At 36.2% G+C, this 16660-nt stretch overlaps 2 protein-coding genes across 4 annotated transcripts in view; both read right to left on the bottom strand.

Annotated features, from left to right (window-relative positions):
* Nucleotides 1-1238, bottom strand: part of mtss1la (MTSS I-BAR domain containing 2a) — a 33288-nt gene extending 32050 nt beyond the window's left edge. For 2 of the 3 annotated variants that reach the window (XM_059506696.1, XM_059506698.1), the window contains exon 1: nucleotides 718-1237. In XM_059506696.1, the coding sequence (XP_059362679.1) occupies nucleotides 718-789 (72 nt within the window). In that variant the 5' untranslated portion in view covers nucleotides 790-1237. Of the gene's footprint in view, nucleotides 1-717 lie in introns of all 3 variants that reach the window. The other variant, XM_059506697.1, reaches the window with a different exon arrangement.
* A 6776-nt stretch (nucleotides 1239-8014) lies between these two features.
* On the bottom strand, nucleotides 8015-14127 carry mapk12a (mitogen-activated protein kinase 12a). Its single transcript, XM_059506695.1, has 12 exons — nucleotides 13870-14127; nucleotides 12758-12887; nucleotides 12578-12636; nucleotides 12370-12481; nucleotides 11861-11890; nucleotides 11730-11777; nucleotides 11525-11639; nucleotides 11252-11323; nucleotides 11042-11121; nucleotides 10871-10949; nucleotides 9040-9213; nucleotides 8015-8718 (listed from the first exon to the last, which is right to left on the bottom strand). The coding sequence occupies exons 1-12, from the start codon at nucleotides 13986-13988 to the stop codon at nucleotides 8645-8647; spliced, it is 1092 nt and encodes a 363-aa protein (XP_059362678.1). The 5' UTR covers nucleotides 13989-14127; the 3' UTR covers nucleotides 8015-8644.
* Nucleotides 14128-16660: the final 2533 nt, after the last annotated feature.

The raw sequence follows: 16660 nt of genomic DNA, 5'->3' as shown, positions 1-16660 counted from the left end.
ATGTTATTTGCTCTCTGTAAAATGTAGTAACATACAATATTGTTATTAAATTCACATTAAATAGACTATAAAGTCAGTCATATTAAAAATATTCTATAGCGTGACACCCATAGGCTATCTGGTAGCTACTTAAATAAAAAGTCAGTTTTTTATGCGTAGTTAACACTATCACTTTCCTTTGCCCATCACCCATTATAGATCAAATAACAATCTGGTGCAAAACGCATTTACTTACACATGTTTGAGAATCGAGATATTTCCTGATTTAGCCTAGTTAACACGTTTGGAAATATTTCGAATAAAAAGGGAAAATAAATAAATACAATAAAGCATAAGCCTATATCAGTTATACAGTGCTATTGTGGCTGCTGTGTCTCATTACAAGCATGACGGGCCCATAGCAACCCCCCTCCCCCCACCACCACCACCACCAACTCATGCCTCCTCAAAAATAAGGAGTGCATGACGCCCATGGTATTAATCGTATTTTTACTGCAAATAAAATGCACAAAAATGCTTTAACATAAAAAAGGTTTTATTAACATCTATAAAACTGTCCTATTCTCATTTCACAACAAAGCCCTCCATGCTGAGACCCCCATGCCATTAATCAGAGCATCAGTGGTGCAGGCAGCTGGACCCCTGATGAAAACAAAGGCAGTAAAACACAACCATCTTTTTTGCTAAATATCTGCATCAATAAAACAGTCGTGGTACCTTCATATCGTTGACGATCGCCTGAAACAATCCACCTAGAGCGCCGCACTCCTTCTCCACACTCTCCATCATGACACCAAGCCCTTGATTGTTATTATGCTCTCAATGAATGAACAAAACAGATTAAATGTTCTGATCCAAATAAGATGATTTCGTCTTCAGGAATTGAGATGAAAGTGGTCCATTACATCCTAATACGGATCTCTTGTTGCTTCGGATGCAAATGTGAGCAGCGTGAAGCAGATGTCGGCAAAAGGAAACAACAATTGTGGCTGCCAGGTGGCTCTGTGCTCGTTATACAGGGAATGATGGCTGGGGTCAAAAGATCTGATTCTCCCCTCCCAATCCCCGGTTTAGGATACAGTGGACGATTTGGGTATCATACTAACGATATGTGCTGTCAAATCCGCGTGGACGAGAAGTTTCAGCTTAAACAGTGCCGGTGTTGATTTTTGGATGAAATAAGGAGTCGAGTGATGCAGCGAAAGACGGACGTGATATTCGATCCTACGGGTTGGTGGGCGGGATCTCAGGAGCCGGGGGCGGGGCTTACGGGTAGACATATGGCAAGTTAGTGTGTGTGTGTGTGTGTGTGTGTGTGTGTGTGTGTGTGTGTGTGTGTGTGTGTGTGTGTGTGTGTGCGTGTGCGTGTGTGTGTGTGTATAGGGAAAGGACAATTGAATGAGGGACATTTAAAGCAGCTTTAACGTGTCTTTGTGTGGCAGGGACAAAGTTAACAGCACAGCTGCCACTGCAGGCCATTAAATGGACAGTGCACTTTTTTAACCCTTTAACGGTCACGGCAAGAAATATATTTAAAAAATATATAAAAACAAATAACAGTTTTTACATAGTTAAATTACAGCACTTTGCACAGTTCTAACTTTTAATAATAATAATAATAATAATAATAATTTAGGTTAATCTGCTTTTGCAAGTCACTTAAAAAGGGTTAAAAGTGTGTTAAATGCACTGGCGCTTTTTAAAAACACTCTTTAATCTATTTTTTATACCATTTAAATCATTTAAATGGTCCTGTGTTTCACTTAAATAGTCCCGTATGTATGCATGTATAAATAAATAAATAATCTGGCCACCTCATGTTGTTGTGTTTGTTTGTTTTTTTTGTTTGTTTTTGTTTTTTTATTAATAATAATGTATGCATGCTGGTCTGTTGTTCCAAACGTTGCTAAACCGTTTTAAAGTCAACCTGAACCTGAACATTTAAGTTTCATTTAATATGCATTGATGTAATTCAGAGAGAAATTAGGATGGGTGTGGGAACTTTTGGAAGTAAAAAAGCAACATGAAAACAGCAAGTCAGCTAAATGCACTCAATTTCAAATGGTTTAAAAATGTTCTGAGCAGAGAAAGCAGAACATTTTGCAATTCTAATGGAATTCCTAAACAGGGCACTGTGATCTAAGTGTATTAAGCAAAATGTGTGTCCTAAACCTTGACCTTGCTGCCAGACACTGTCCCTCAAGAGCTAATTGAGCAAAGAGACCACAATGATTCATTACATCCCTCTCTTGCACAGCATATCACATATCCATCTGCTTTTGCCTTATCATCTGCACAAGCATATCTACATACTGTTACCATATGCAGGTACATGGCTATTTGACCATACAATTCTGATTTACCTTCACTCCCCAATTTCTGGAAAGGATGTTATGTAAATACTTAAATAGTTATATAACCTTGTAGATGAGAAATAGGAGGAGAGGTTCCATATCAAATAAACATTTTCTGACATCGAGCCACTGTTTTCCATCACAGTTTCTACAAAAGCATTTAATGCATGAAACACGAACCAGATAGTTTACAATTATCATGACCACAGAATGCAGCGGGATATGATTGAAAATTTCCAAAATGTAACTTCCATTTAAAATATGATAAGATTCTCTTGTCTATTTGTATGTATTAGTAACTAGCAAGCAACTGATTATGCTGTTTATACAATGTTATATTGTTTATAACATCTTACTTTAGCATTTAGCAGCATTTGTGTAATCTAAAACTGAATGTCAGCAGTAACAAAGAACTCTCCTGACAAATGAACAAATAGTGAACCATCGAAAAAAAATTTTTGGTATACACTTTATATATGAGCCAACTGCATAACTGACCACAGTGACACTGCGACCACAATTTCTGTACTGCTAAAGAAATCTTAAAGCCCCCAGAACTTTTCCAACGGAGGAGGATGTTGCTGTGTTATTCTTACATCACTTACAACCAGGAACATTCTGTTCTTTAAAACAGCTGAATTCCTCAAAAAAGGGAACCACCTCTGACCTTCACATTATTTAGGCAGCTGTAAAACTTATAGCTTTGACAGGTTTGGTTGCGCCAGAATGGGAGCTGGACATTTTTCAGTCAAGTGCAATCTTGCACATTATGGCTCTCTAGGGTCTTTTGCATGATACCACACATAAAGACCATCAGAGAACACTCAAAGATGAAAAAGATAGCACATTCTGCACTAAATCTTTTCAGAAAACAGTCCTGATGCATTCAATTCTGCACTATGAGTAGTCTCGCCCATACTTTATTATCCTTCATCAACAGAATTATGATGTGGAATAAAAACAAGTATATATATATATATATAATACTTCTTAAGATCACGCACATATGTTTTGGTTAACAGTTATTTTTATGAGCATAGTGATACCTAAAATACCATTCTAACCATAGTCTGTCTGCTGACTGGAGGAGAACCATCTGTTGTACTGTCACGTTCATTCCTCCAGGCCTCTCGCTGTCCCTGCAGAGTCGACGGGTTGCAGGGATTCCGGGTCCTTGATCCATGCTGGGGCCTTTACTGAGAACATTTGAGCAATTTCCTCTTGCGCAGCCCGCTAAGCCAAAGGATTCCTTAAGATCAGCTAAACAGCGAGGAGGCACGTGTATCTGCCTGTGCTTGTGAAAGAGACATAGAGAGAAAGTAAACAGTAAAATATGCAGAGAGCAGGAAGCAGGAGAGTAAGACTGCTTATGAGAGGAAGATTATTAAATGCAGAAATATTTACAAATTTACTTGACTATTAAAAAGTATGGGGTCAGACAGATTTTAAAAAGCATTAAAAAAATGATATATTAAATTGTATATATTAAACTATAAACAGATGTATATAGCTGTTACTGTAAGAATATAAATGCATTTAAATGAAAATAACTGCATATCATTCTTCATTTTTTAATTTATTGAAAATATGCCTTAATTATTTTGGCTGTAGTTCTTGCATTTAAACTTTTTGAACCTACTTTCCAAGAGCAAATACATATATTGGTGTTTATATTGAATCATTTTCAATTAGTTTGAGATACACTTCTGTTAAAATGGTTCAAATCTTTGCAGGGTTATTATGATTTGTTTTATCATTTTTTAAAGAAATTAATACTTGTATTCAGCAAAAATCAGAGGTGGAAAGAGTACAAAAATATTCTACTCAAGTAAAAGTACCATTACATTAATGAAATTTTACTTAAGTACAAGTAAAAGTACCAGTCTAAAAAATCAACTCAAGTAAAAGTAAAAAGTAGCTCATTTAAAATTTACTCGGAGTAAAAATTACTTAGTTACATTTTAACAGTGGGAGGGAGTCAAAATGGGACAGGCCAAGGGTGTCAAACTCAGTTCCTGGAGGGCCACAGTCCTGCACAGTTTAGATTTAACCCTAATTAAACACACCTGATCCAGCTAATCTAATCATTTAGGTTTATTTGAAAACTACATGATATGTGTGCTGGAGCAGGGTTAGAACTAAACTCTGCAGGGCTACGGCCCTCCAGGAACTGAGTTTGACACCCCTGGGATAGGTATATTAACCTCAAACTAGTTGTTTTTAATTAAAGGAATCAGTTATTTAGAATAATAAAACATTTGGGCTGTTACCAGGCAAATCATTATCAACAAACTCATCTTTTCAATACAAAGGAAATGCAAAAGCTTCATCGGACGTGGCATTTAGATGTATTTACACACTGTTTAGTGCAGGACAAGAATGCATTTAACCTGCAGTTACCAATGCATGAATAATGTTTTGATATGCCAGACATAAAATGTTGAATACTCATTTGAAATTATAAAAACTTAATTATAAAAAAAAAAAAAAATCAAAAGATACTTTAAACGTGAAATTAAAATGGCCAGTATGTGTCAGCAAGTCACTGTTAATAAGTGAGTCATTGCGATTGAACCAAATCATTTAAACGGTTGATTCATTCAGAAACGAAACACTGTCATGTTGCTCAGAGATGCAAAATTTTGCTTTGGTGGCTGTGTTTGGAATAAATTTTTGTTGTAGAAATAGAGCAAAAACCGGCAATATGGTGTCTAAAACGCAAGTCTCTTAGTTTGCTGTCCTGTTGTAAAAAAAAAAAAAATATATATATATATATATATATATATAAATATATATATATAAATATAAATATATATTTAATAAATATAAATATAAATATAAATATATATATATATATATATATCATTGGCGGCTGCTGGTCTTTCAAAGAGGGGAAGCTCATTTTCGGCCTACATTATAACCCTCTGATGGTCTTCATTTGTAATGACACTCGGGGTCTTTTTGACCTCAGACAATAACATTTCATTTTGTAATAGTAAAATATTTAAATTTTTTACAAATATAATTTTACTCTGTTCAATTATGTTTTTACTAAACTTTGTACAGTTTTTGGAGGATTTAAATCTTTTACATTTCTATAAATAAATAAATATTTATTTAAATAGGCTTTTTTTTTTTTACAAAAAAAGAAAAAAGCATTTCAGGTAAAATTCACTTCATAAAAGACCCAGATTTCTAACTTTCATACATGGGGATACCATGGATAATTTTATAAGGTTTAATGTAAGATTTTTGCCCATTTTTGGGGAAATTCAGTTTAAAAATGGTAATAAATCACTTTAACCACTAGATGGCTATAGTGTGTGTGTGTGTGTGTGTGTGTGTGTGTGTGTGTGTGTGTGTGTGTGCGTGTGTGTGTGTGTGTGTGTGCGTGCGCGCGCACATTTTCAATCTTAGTTACCAATTCAATTTTGTGGTGGTTCTGCATTTTACAAATATCAAGAAATATTGCCGCAGTTTGTCTTTCGAATACACTTGAGAAATCCGCGATCATGGGACTGAGCGTGAAACAGCTTCACCGACTTCTTATGGTGCAGACCGCTGTCAGTCAAAAGGAGATCGACAGATCCTCCAATCATCACGCGGAAGCCCAGTCTTCATTCACCTCCAGAGACGCTGAGCGTCCGTGGGCGGGACATAATCGCAGCATTTATCCAATGACCGTCTAGCTTCGGAGCACTGAAAAAAACTGTTCAAAGAAAGCCCCATTGAAGTCGCTCGGCTTCTTTAGGGAAATGCACTGTGACGCTGCGGGAATGTATGAGAAGAAAATCGAGTCAGCCGACTTGTAGCTGATTAACACAATACATAATACACAATAGTACATATTTGACCGTTGTTTTTTTTTTTTACATTACGTGGGGTTGATGTCTTGTCGAGATTTTATAAACTGCTAGTTTGGTCTCCCTAGGCAAGCACAGCATACACAGCATAATAGAGTATAAATATGGGCAGGGGTTCACTTCATTTCCTTCAAGTTCAACTTCAGAATATGACGGGGTTTCGTTTTCAGCGGTGTCTGCACCACTAACGCCTGTTTTGTCCGTCTGCATCTGTCTTGTGATTTAAGCGCCAGTTTGCCCTCCTGCCCATTATTTACTGACATAGCTTCCAGGGAGCGATTTTTTTTTACTCAGTAATTAATGTGTTTTAAAATGTAGCGAAGTACAATACTTCAAACTAAATATACTTAAGTAAAAGTAAAATTACAGATTAAAAAAAATACTTAAAAAAGTAGAAGTACACAAAAAAGCTACTCAATTACAGTAACGCGAGTAAATGTAATTCGTTACTTTCCACCTCTGGCAAAAATAAAATAAGTTGAGCAAAGTTGACAGTAAAAACATTTATAATGATATAAATGATTTATACTTCAAATAAATGCTGAATTTATAATAATAATAATAAACATAAATGTTTCTTTTGCACCAAATCAACATATTAGATTAGATTTCTGAAGGATCATGTGACTCTTTAGAGTTGTTTTTAATTGTGATAATATTTTTGATCCAGTAAATGTAGCCTTGTAAACATTAGAAACTTAAAGTATATGCTGAGAAAACCAAGCTAAAGTCATAAGTATGCAATAGTTTAAGATCACTAAACTATGTGAACATAAGCAAACAATGAAATATTATGTTTATCTCAATTCAAGAGTGTTGCACAAGACAGGAAGTTTAACAAGGACAGCCTATCATAGTTTTTTTTTTTCACAGGACATAGTGTTCTTAGTGTAAAGAGTTGTCTGTGAAATCGCATACTGTAAACATACAGTAGCATAAGTATTTGGACACTTTAGTCACTTAAAACATCTAAATGTCATTAAATTACATCTAAAATATATGTATCATCATATAAATGATGCTCTTCACTGGAATAGATATCGAGAAATTTAACATGACATCATTTATTAATCAATGGATCCTCTGCAGTGAATGGGTGCCATCAAAATGAGAGTCCAAACACCTGATAAAAACATCCAGAGAGAGAAGAAACTGGTTTTGCTTGCTATCTTCCTCTCTCATTCTGTGTCATTACATCTGGCTGCCAAGAAGTAAGCAGGATGAAATATGTATTTTTCCCCTCCTCTGTTTTGCTTCAGGCAGAACACTCTCTGACCACATGAACCACACAAGGACTCTAAACAGAGGCCAAAAAAAGGCTAGGTATCAAAGACAGGCTACAGGAACAGAGAATGACTCTCATGGGATAGGAAATTGTGTCCCTAAACTAGAAGTTCAAAGGTCAATTTAGCACTTATTGACCTAAAATGAGTATAACCCTTCATATGAAACTACAGTGCAGTATTGGCACGTAGCAGCAATGCTCACTGCTAAATCAAATGCATTAGAAAACCTTTAATAAAATAAATAAAAACAGGGGCTGGGCATGGGACCTAAAGTCTAAATGGAGCTTCTAGCGTAATGCAGCTACAAAGTGTAACTGTGAAATGCTATAGATAAGCAAACAAAGTGTAAATGTCGCCCTCTGTTGGATATCATGAGAAATTCAGTTCAGTTGACTTCCAAACAAGTTCAAGTGTCATGGAAACATCTTGAAATCCTTAAAACACACACACGCACGCACGCACGCACGCACGCACTGAAGATATGAATAAGAAAACAACTTCAAAAGCAGAAAAAAGTACCAATTGTCTTTTAATCCTACTTTTTTAACCCTGAATTAAAAATATACAAGAAAAATATTATGTAATCAATTAAAAACATGCTTATTGTACATTATTTTCCTTTGCATAAAAACATTATTTTTCTGGACTCTGTATTTGTGACTGTGGCCAGGTTATCAAACTGTTAAAATGAATACTCTTGCAGATACTAAGTACTTGGCTGTGGTGTTTGGCAAAACCTGAAAATAGTTTTTTCTATTTCCGTATTAAATGTAAACTATATAAAACATACAAATATTTATACTGTGGCATTTCAGTGAAATTATCTCCAGTGTAATTATTTGTCAGCAATAATGCTGGCAAGTGATGTGCTTTGCTTAAAATAAAAAATACTACTAATACAAAATAAAGATACTACTATTCCATACTTGCAAAGATTTATACTCAAATCTTCAACTCAAATTGCAGAATGATGCAGGTCTGCCAATAGTTCAGTTGTGCCTTGTTCAACCATGCCAGACATTAACACACAACAGGCTGATAAACTAAAACTAAACAGTATGCTCACAAAAATAGTTCAAAGTCTGTATATGACATGGTACAAATAAAATGTAAAGCCTTGATGATGTAAAAATAAGCAATCTCAGAGAGCCGTCTCTTTAGATTCTGCCACCACTGGTGCTGGATGGAAGGTCAGAATTTCAGTGAAGGTGAGTTCTGAGGTCAAGGAGAAAACAGAAGGAACAGAAAAAAGAAACTGGTTATATCTTCACTCTCCGGAATAAACTTAAGCATATTTAAGAGTAAAATACTAACTAAATAAGTTGACAAAAACACAATAATCCACAAGTAATCAACATGATTCCAGACCATCAACTTAACATCTTGTAAAGCTAAAAAAACTGAAGCTTTTAAGAAAAAAATCCATAATTTTTATGTTTTAAGTTTAATCCATCACCTCTGAGCAAAACAAGTGTCCATAATTGGTTGCCTAATCTATTACACCATTGCTGTGAATTTAAAGTCATTTAAACCTACTTTTCCACTGCTCCACTGACTGCTCTGCCTCATCCAGAGAATGATCATATGGTGGGGCCTCAGTCTCCTCCTCTGGTTCACGAAACTCAGAGAAGAAAGGAAGAGCCAGTCCCTCTGCCGCTGTTATTCTACTTTCAGGGTCCAGGAGCAGCATGCTGTCTAACACATGAATTGCTGTGAAGGAATCAACATAAAGTAAATGACAAGAAATTTAGTGACATTCAAACTTATCTTCATCAAATGCACTCATAAAATATGTGCTTAGATCAAAAAGTAGTTCATGCATTCCTTGGCAAACAAACTCAACAAGGTCATGGGTTCAGTTCCCAAGGACTGCATGAACTAATAAAATGTATACCTTAAATGCAATAAAAGTTGCTTTGAATAAAACATCTTCACATTCGTAAATGTAAATGAAGTTGATAAAAATCTATGGACATTTTATTTATGACATGAACATTTTAGGTTAAAATGTTTATGCATGTGTTTCTTTCTTTATTGTCGATAACATGATTTTTCACTTCTTTATGTAACCAAGATTATCCCTTTCAGTTGGTCACTCTCTAGATCACGTCGGTGACCAACAAATTGGGAATCCCTACCAATGCGCCACAGGTGCTGCCCCCTCCAGTGCCCTGTGTAGGCCTCCCGAACCTTCCTATAAGGCAGATTATAGGACCATGCTCTACACAGAGAAGGTCGACTACTGCTGTTCCTCGAGCAACCCAAACAGTAGGACTTGGATAACACTGGGAAAGCATGCCCTTCCTACTTGGAAGAGGTACGCTGTGGAGTTGCCTCCTCCCGGAGGGGGCTGAGTGATATTTACTCATGTGAGTAACCCAAAAGGATCCTTTTGCACATGGAAGTCTTTGAGATGACTCAGGCTGCATCATCTAGAGATGCAGAGCGTAGCCTGCAAGGGGAAACACGGGCCTTGTAACTGTACTGTGGAAATACACAAATGGGATCCCAATTGGGCCACTCATATGGGCACTAGCCTCAACTAACCAGGTTTCAAGAATTCATTGTATGAAAGGCCTGGCGCCGGACGCTTTGCCACATCTGGCTGCCAGAGTACTGAAGGACTTGACAGGGTTTTCCTGGTTAGGGAACTCTTTGGGCAGGGTCTTACACTGATTTGCCCAACCCTCGAAGGGGAAATGCAGGACTGGACTGTGTCACAGGAGGATCGAGACATGAATGTACATGGCCTTCGATTTCTGCACGCAAGACGCAGTATGCAGTTCACGTAGAACTGCCAGGTAATGACCACCCTTATGCAGGTCCCTCAGGGCTTGCACAAGGATATACCAGTGCTGAGAACCAGTGACAGAACCTCCAACAAACCACTCATCCAGCCTGGATTCTTTTATGCAACTCCAAGATGGTAATATCCCCACACAGAGAACATGCAACATCCATGAACGCTTTCTCAGCGTGCTTAATGCCCAGACACGTGAGGCAGCGAACATGACCATCCTGAGGCACCAGGTAACGATCAGATCCAGAAACGCACGGGTGATAAGACATATTTAAAAAGATGCAATCACCGTGCTGCTACGACGTGATGCAGAGAATGACCAACTGAAAAATTACAAATATTCAATGCAATATAAAAAAAATTATATGATGTCATTATTAAATGCATATTAATTGAAAATAAATACATAGAAATAATAAAAAAATAAGCAAAATGCATTATAAAATACTTATACATGAAGTATTCATAATTAAGATATATCCACAATATAATATATGATAACACTGATTAAAAATGTGAAAAATACGCATTCATCCCCCTTTAGCATTGAGCAAGAAACGCTCTTACCTTGTGGGTTAACATTTGGTAACAATGTCCGAAGATCTCTCTTTCTAAGTTTTGGTAACTTTGCTATGTAGTGTCTAGCCTAGAAAAAAATGGTTTAGATTTTCACATCTCATAATATATAGTGAGTGGTCTGCAAACTAGTCATAGTATGAAAATGTAACTAAAACGCACATCTTCAGACTGTAGTTTGGCCGTGAACTCTTTTGTGGGCGTCCCTGTAATCTTCATGATCTCCATCAGCTGATCCAGGTCTGGGAAATGGTCAAGGATTCATACTGGGGATAAGACTAAGGGAGGTAATCACCAAATCAAAAATACAATGACAAAAATCCCCCTTAAATTTGTATATAAAAACCACGGCTTTTCTGCAAGGAAGGATACGGTCATTTCCTTTGAACAGTGGTTTCCCTAGCAGCATCTCTGCCATGATGCATCCGACTGACCAGATGTCCACTGATGGGAAACATTTAATCAAACATGTCTCTGTATTATCATCAGTTTAAATAGCAATTGTGCAATATCTCATTAATCAAAAAACTATATTTACCTTTATGATAGCAATAAAATAGACTAACACTGATCTTTATTTTGTATTAACATGCTTTTAATCACAGTATGGAAAAATATATAAAGTGCATGCAACACAGTACTAACCAGTCTGAGTGTAATGCATCCAGCTAAGAATGACCTCAGGTGCTCTGTACCAACGTGTCACAACATAACCCGTCATTTCACTGTCTGCTTGTCGTGCTAGACCAAAATCCAGGATCTTTAATATAAGACACCAGGCTTTATCTTGACAAGAGGCATACAGCATGACTATACAATTACCACTTCACACATGCACATGATGAGATACCTTAAGCTCACACTCCTCATTTATTGCCAGATTGCCCGGTTTGAGATCCTGCAGGTTTTAACAGATGAAGTCAGTGGCTTTGCAGTAAGAAATACATGTTTATATATGACATGTAAAACCACTTTACTCACCCTGTGTATGATTCCAGCAGCATGGATATACTGTGAACACAAAGAGATTCATGACAATATATTTGAGAGAGTAACTATTACTAGTCTTACAAAACTCACTTTAATTCAATTCAATTAAGATTTATTTAACACAACGTTGCCTAAGCATTAACATACACATAACAACAACAACACAACATGGATAATAAATAAATAAAATCCATCTATATACATGAAAAGATAAAGTGAGTCAGTTTAGAGTTAATCATGTTAACATCTAACATTGTGAATGGTTCATGCAAAAATTTTGCAGCTAGCACAACTGTGTTGTCATCTTCAAGTAAGAAGGGCATTTTCTCAGTATTACTGAGGTCAGCAGAACCAGGTTGTCTGCATACAGCAGGCATCTGAGTGAGGCCAGGGATATCAGAGCATTCTATTGCTGCAGCCAGCTCATTCATGTAGATGTTAAATAGAGTTGGGCTCAGACTGCAGCCCTGCCGTAAAAACACTTTTTACTGTTTACTCACTTTAAGTCCTCTCAACATCTGGTAGACCAGATACTGGACCCTGTCCTCTGACAGTCTCTCCATTTTCATTAACTTTCCTAGATCAGTACCCATGAAAGGCATGACCAAGTAACTGTGCAAAAGACAGGGCGAATCAGATGATGATCATGCATCCAAGAATTACTAATATCAAAAACAATCACAGTCAAAGCACTTGTGAAATACTCACAAGTCATGGAATCTGTCTAGAGAAAGGTCTGCAGTGAAAACATCCAGGAGTCCAATAACCTGTAAGCATAATACCAGTGATTTTTAAATACAGCACAGAATGAAGCCTGCAAATTGTTTTCATTTATGACTGGGCAGATGAGAAACTCTCATCACTGAGTGTCATTTTTAGGTGTCTTACATTATCATGTTTCATGTGTTTGAGTAGCCTGAGCTCCCGATAAGCTCTTTTGGCAAACAGGTCAGACTGGAAGGGACGATGGAGTTTCTTGATGGCCACCTTTGCCCCTGTCCTCCGGTCAAGTGCATAGCTGAGGAACAAATCACCAGTTGTAAATGCACGCATGCATTTCAAACTAGAGTACATAAATATAAATTGTATTGAGTACTATGGGCCATTTTAACAGCTATTGTATAATCTGCACCAATATCTATTTTAATGTTACTAATGTTTTTTTTTACAGGAAGCAATCAAATAATAACTAATAAAATAATATATAATAATAATATTATACATAATATAATAGTAACACTATTATGTACACAAATTGCAAACTACCGTACATAAATACAGTAGAAATTACAACAAAACAATATTGCCATCTCAAAAGAAACTCCTATACTAAAATATTTATTTTTAAAAGAAGTAATGTATCTTTTAAAGATACATATATTTCTGTTTTTCGTAGGTGATGTATTTTAATTATATGAAAGATTGGTCTGATGACGAGTGGTTTTAGGGATAGTAAATGGTAATAACCTACAGTATAATTTCAAAGTGGATTTTTTTATGGCATATTAATGTGTGTGATATGTCTCAATAGTGGTATATTACTCTGGGCCTTTTAAATCAAATATGGAAAGTTAAGGACATGCAATAAACCATCATCACCTGACCACAGGCAATGTTAGTCAACCTTTGCCATCTTACAATTATTAACCTCATAGTAACACAATGAGTTGTACACAACTTAATTTAGCAGGCACTTGATTTTTCATTTGGAACTCTCATTTTCTATCTTTGTTTATCTTAAATATCTATAAGGACGCAGAGAGAAAACATATAGTCTTATTCTCAAATACACTGTTTAACTGAATTTCTATCAAACCACTTCTGGGCATCTAATCATATATACAGTAATCTTTCACTTTCGCTTGATTACCTCCTTCCACATCATTTGTTTTGAATAGACGCCGGATATATGGATCTGCTACAATCACAATGAATTACGCGTTTTTAAAATGTAAAGCACAATTCTTTCCAGGAAGTACAGAAAATGAGAGTACACTCACCATACTGTACCATATGCCCCCGACCCCACCTGTTTCAGATCTCTGTATCTCTCCGGAACCTCCCAAACAGCTTTATTCACCTCCTGGCGATAATAGCCAGGTCTTGATCGGGCTGACATATTGGAGAATACCCCTTTAATGTGCCACTTCGAGTTTCGCGACTGTGATTTCCAGTTTTCCTGAACACTGATAATAGAAATCTACCTGTGCGCGTTCATAGCCTGTGCGTGCTCGCGTAACCGCTCCCTCTCTACCGTGGCGGTGTGTGGCAAGCCGTTTTAACAAAGCTGTTGTGTAAACCCAAGTAGTAATACCTATTTTAATGTTACTAATACTATCTAAATATGTTAATAACTAACAGAATAGTGACCAATATCTTTCCAGTGTTACTACGAACTACTCTAACTATGCCTCATTCATTCATTCATTATTACCAAGTATGTTTACACATTCGAGGAACTTCACTTGATGACAGGAACTACCAATACAAAAGAAAGTACAAACATAGTGCAGACATACATAGGAATAACACAGTAGGGATGGTATATAACACTAAGAATTTTCTTTTTAATAATTTGCTATTTACAGAAACAGAAGCTTTGGGAAAATCTTTATAAATGTACAAATATCTGTGTATATATGTTATTTACAAAGTGTGCAGTTTACAAGTGTACACATTTAAGATTCCGTGTATAAATATGTCAGTTGTGATGGACAATGTATAATTATGGAAGTTTAATTGGTCAGGCTGAAAATAGTTTGCGGGAAAAAACTGTTCTGGTGCCTGGCTGTTCTGGAAGTCAGTGATCTGTAGTGCCAACCAGAAGGCAATAGTTTGAAGAAAGAGTGGGTCAAAGGTGATTTTCTTAGCCCTTTTCCTCACTTTGGAGATGCAAATATCTTGGAGGCTGGGCAGAGGGGCACCGATAATACTCTCAGCGGTCTGGCTGTCTGTTGTCTCTTGATGTCTGATTTGGTAGCTGAACCAAACCAGACAGATATGGACGAACACAAACTCAGTGATAGCAGAGAAGAACTGTTTTAGCAGCTCCTGTTGCAGGATGAATTTCCTAAACTGGTGAAGGAAGTACAACCTCTGCTGGTGCTTTTTAGCAATGAAGTCGATGTGAGTGTCCCACTTCAGATCCTGAGAGATGGTGTTGCCCAGGAACCTGAATGACTCTACTGCAGCCACAGTGCTGTCCACGATGGTGAGTGGGGGAAGAGAGCAGGGGGGGTTCTCCTTAAGTCCATGATCATCTCCACAGTTTTGTGTGTTAAGCTCCAGGTTGTTAAGACTGCACCAGACAACCAGCTATCCCAGAAAACTGTCTATTTACTTAAGTACTATGACAAATTGAATAGATGTTGGTAATTATTATTAATAGTAACAAGTAAAACTGGAATAGGTATGAACAACAAATGATAAACATACTAATGAATAACATTGAGTATGTTTACACAACATTTGTACTAAAAACTGAAAAGTTTTCCTCTGCGTATTTAAAAGGTTTCGCATACGTTGTCTGTTGTTGTTAAAATTACCTCAATTCACACAGATTCACAAAAACGGTGTATTATGCATGCCAGATCAGTAGTTGGTGATGTCAGTTTGTAAAGAAACAATACGTGCTTACAAACATTTGCTCATAGACTGAACGCATGCACATGACATCACTGCTTTTATTTTTAAAAACTTGCACTGTGAACCCTGTTTTCAAAAGTTTACGTTTTCAGGCCTCCAAAATGCTGTTGCCTTGTAAATGAACTACTAAAACATATAAAAAGTTTTTAGTTGAAAATGCTGTTGTGTAAAAATCCTCTCAGAAATCAACAGCTGATATCTGAACAAAGATTCCAATAGAATTCAATGACAATAAAATTTGTTAAAGTAATAAATTAGATACTCGTCACTTTTGGGAGAGTGACTAGCAAAACAATTATTACTCTTATGTAATGAATATGCAATACTAGATTCTGGATGCTAATGTTTTAAGTACTTCGTATTAAAATTAAAGTTGGTGGTAAAATTGAAAATGTCTTCTAATCATTACTAAATAAATTACATTTACATTTAGCAGACCCTTTTATCCAAAGCGACTTACAAATGAGCAATCAAAAACAACAAAAGAGCAATGATACGCAAGTGCTATAATAAGTCTCAGTTAGCTTAACGCAGAACATGTAGCATGTTATTTTTTTTTAATACATTAAAAAAAGAAAACAGATAGAATAGAAAAAGAAGAGCAAGCTACTGTTAGAGGCCTTTCTTGATTTTGTTAATTGTATAATAAAAAGAAAACAAATAGCCTGAAAACAAAAAGATTATAGAAGCTAGTGTTAGTTTTTTTTTTAAGAAAACAAGCAGTTAGTAAATGAACAGAGTGCAAGTTGTTTTTTTATAAAAAAAAAAAGTGTTTTATTTTTTTAAGAATAGAATTAGAATATAGAGTGCTAGAGTTAGAGGGTCAAATAAAGATGGAAGAGATGTGTTTTAGCCAATTACTGAAGTTGGCTAAGGACTTTAAGCTGCTCTTTGCTGGGAAGGTCACTCCACCAGGAAGGAACATTTTATTTAAAAGTCTGTTAAAGTTATTATGTGTCTCTTTGGGATGGCATAATAAAGTGACGTTCACTTGCAGAACGCAAGCTTCTAGAGGGCACATAAGTCTGAAGGGTGCAGAGCCAGTGGTGGTTTTGTAGGCAAACATTACTGCCTTGAATTTAATTCGAACAGCTATAGGTAGCCAGTGCAAATTGATAAACAGAGGTGTGACGTGTATTATTTTTA

The sequence above is a fragment of the Carassius carassius genome, chromosome 23 (genome assembly GCF_963082965.1).
Source record: "Carassius carassius chromosome 23, fCarCar2.1, whole genome shotgun sequence".
Classification (NCBI taxonomy): domain Eukaryota; kingdom Metazoa; phylum Chordata; class Actinopteri; order Cypriniformes; family Cyprinidae; genus Carassius; species Carassius carassius.
The sequence above is the reverse complement of the archived record's forward strand: the minus strand, read 5'-3'. Positions and strand labels throughout refer to the sequence as shown.